Genomic DNA, 2,560 nt, shown 5'->3' with positions numbered 1-2,560 from the left:
CTGGCTGAGGGCAGAGGAAAAGGGGGGTGACTGTGTCACTTAAATAGCTCCTGAGCACAGCTGTTGCAGCCCCATGGATCACGCAGTACCCAGAGTGCTCAGGAAGGGCGAGGACTGGAACTGCAGAACAGCTCTACAGCTTTTCCCCTGGTTCATAGATGTTTAACTGGAGATGGAACAGTGACAAGTCAGGTGTAATGGGAAACAACATCCACATTCTTTCTCTTTATTGACTCTATCGGGGAATTCTGATGGACTGACCCTTCATTTGAAGAATACCCTGATTATCCTCGCATGAAGGTGTTTGTTTTTCACGCTGTACACAATTGGGTTTATAAGTGGTGGAACAAACAGAGAGATGTATCCCAGGAGAAGGCTGAGCAATGGAGGAGAGTCCTTCCCAAATCTGTGTATCACACTCAAGCCAATCCGTGGTGTGTAGAAGAGGAGGACAGCACAGAGGTGGGAGACACATGTGTTCAGGGCCCTAAGGCACTCCACATTGGACGTGACTTTCAGCACTGTTTTGAGGATCATAACATAGGAGAGCAAGATGAACAGTGAATCCAACCCTACCACTGTAACTATAAGAAAGAAACCATAGATGTAGTTGACTGTGATGTCTGAACAAGTTGTCTTAATAACGTCCTGGTGCAGGCAGTAGCAATGGGAGAGGACATTGGCTCGACAATATCGGAACCGTTTAAGGAGAAAGGGGAGTGGGAATATTAAAGACACCCCTCTTAGCACAATCACTAGTCCCATCTTTCCAATTCTTGGCAGGATTAAGATAGAAGCATATCTCAGTGGCTTACAGATAGCAACAAAGCGATCAAAGGCCATCAACAGGAGTACCGATGATTCAATGAATGAAAGTGAGTGGATGAAGAACAGCTGGGCAAAACAAGCATCCAGACTGATCTCCCTAGAGTTAAACAAGAATATACCCAGTGTTGTAGGCATGGTGGCTATCAACAAGGCAAGGTCTGTGATGGCCAACATGGAAAGGAAAATGTACATGGGCTCATGGAGGCTTGGATCTGTTTTTATAATGAACAGAATGACTGAATTTCCTACTATTGAAATAACATACATTAAGCAGAAGGTGACAGAGATCCAGAGATCGACGTCTTCCTGCCCAGGTATCCCGGTGAGAAGGAATACTGCAGAGCTGAATTCAGTGTCATTGACAGCTAACATAATGTCCTGAACAGGTCTAAGGAGTTTTGAAATATCCTTCCTGAAAGAAAAAAATCCCATGAGACTAGATGATATTTAATGAGACATCTTTCTGACCTCAGTGCAAGTCTAGAGACTCCCAGGAGCTTAAGGAAGATAAGCTAAAGCATGGTCTTGGATTTACACCATCAATAGGAACATAGGCATTGCCAGACTAGATCAGACCTGTAGTCCATCTGGCCTTGAATCAAATGCTCAGTAGCAGATAGTTCAGAAGAAGGTGAAAGAATCCCTGAAATAGGCAGCTATGAGATAACCTGCTCCCAAGGAAAGTTTGTCCCCGAGGCCCACTAATTAGACATATATTGTAGTATAAATTAAGAAGGTTTAGAGCCCTTCTGAGAGCTTTTTTATTAAGTCTTCACTAGTGTAATTGGATTTTCTGTTTACTCATATAAAGATCCAGTCCCTGTTTGAAACCTGTTAAGCTCTTGGGCCTATTGATATTCTTAAGTAAAAGTCAAAATTTAGCCTACAACTAAGATAAAAAAGACAGAATAAGCAAGAATGCTTTAGTAGAATTTAGTAGTAAGGACATTGACAATTGTAAACAATTGATAAGCTTATATGGTCAATGCCTGCCAGTAACTCAGCTCCTAGAACAGAACAAACTCTCTCTTCATAGCTCACCAGGTATCTGTAAGCACTCATCCCTACCCACCCATCCCGCCTCCTTCTCCCACAAGGTAGATATAAACTTTTGACGCAATTAGGATAACCTCTTTATGGGCGTATTGTTCCTATTTTTTTCTTTGTTTAGGGTTCTCTCTTGATTTGTAACGTTTGTCTCTGTATGTACAAATAAATGCAAATGAATCAATAAGAAAATGTATATAACTGACTCCTATGGCACCATATTTTTGAAGCTGCTTTTGAGTCTTCTCGGTACTGTGAATAAACCCCCTTCAATATTGTCTGTGCTTGCCTGATTCTTGTAGGGGGGAGAATATTTTTGCCTAACAATATCTTGTGGTTGGGAGTTCCACAGCCTACTTGAGCACTGTGTGATTTTACAGTTGTGACTCATAGACTAATAGACTCATAGACTTTAAGGTCAGAAGGGACCATTATGATTATCTAGTCTGACCTCTTGCACAATTGAGGCCACAGAATCTCACCCACCCAGTCCTGTAACAAACTGTTAACCTATGTCTGAGTTACTGAAGTCCTAATATCGTGGTTTGAAGACCTCAAGCTGTAGAGAATCCTCCAGCAAGTGACCCATGCCCCATGCTGCAGAGGAAGGCTAAAAACGTCCAGGGCCTCTGCCAATCTGCCCTGGAGGAAAATTCCTTCCCGACTCCAAACATGGCGATTAGTT

The 2,560-nt window shown here is 42.6% G+C and overlaps 1 protein-coding gene across 1 annotated transcript; it reads right to left on the bottom strand.

Moving 5' to 3' along the window:
- Nucleotides 1–264: 264 nt before the first annotated feature.
- Nucleotides 265–1,200, bottom strand: LOC115639741 (olfactory receptor 51G2-like). Its single transcript, XM_030542690.1, has one exon. It carries the CDS (start codon nucleotides 1,198–1,200, stop codon nucleotides 265–267), a length of 936 nt encoding a protein of 311 aa, XP_030398550.1.
- Nucleotides 1,201–2,560: the final 1,360 nt, after the last annotated feature.

The sequence above is a fragment of the Gopherus evgoodei genome, unplaced genomic scaffold (assembly GCF_007399415.2).
Source record: "Gopherus evgoodei ecotype Sinaloan lineage unplaced genomic scaffold, rGopEvg1_v1.p scaffold_113_arrow_ctg1, whole genome shotgun sequence".
NCBI lineage: Eukaryota > Metazoa > Chordata > Testudines > Testudinidae > Gopherus > Gopherus evgoodei.
The sequence above is the reverse complement of the archived record's forward strand: the minus strand, read 5'-3'. Positions and strand labels throughout refer to the sequence as shown.

What these genes read in the sequence shown, in the direction of transcription:
- LOC115639741 (XM_030542690.1), bottom strand. Translation starts at nt 1,200, where the DNA reads ATGTTAGCTGTCAATGACACTGAATTCAGCTCTGCAGTATTCCTTCTC.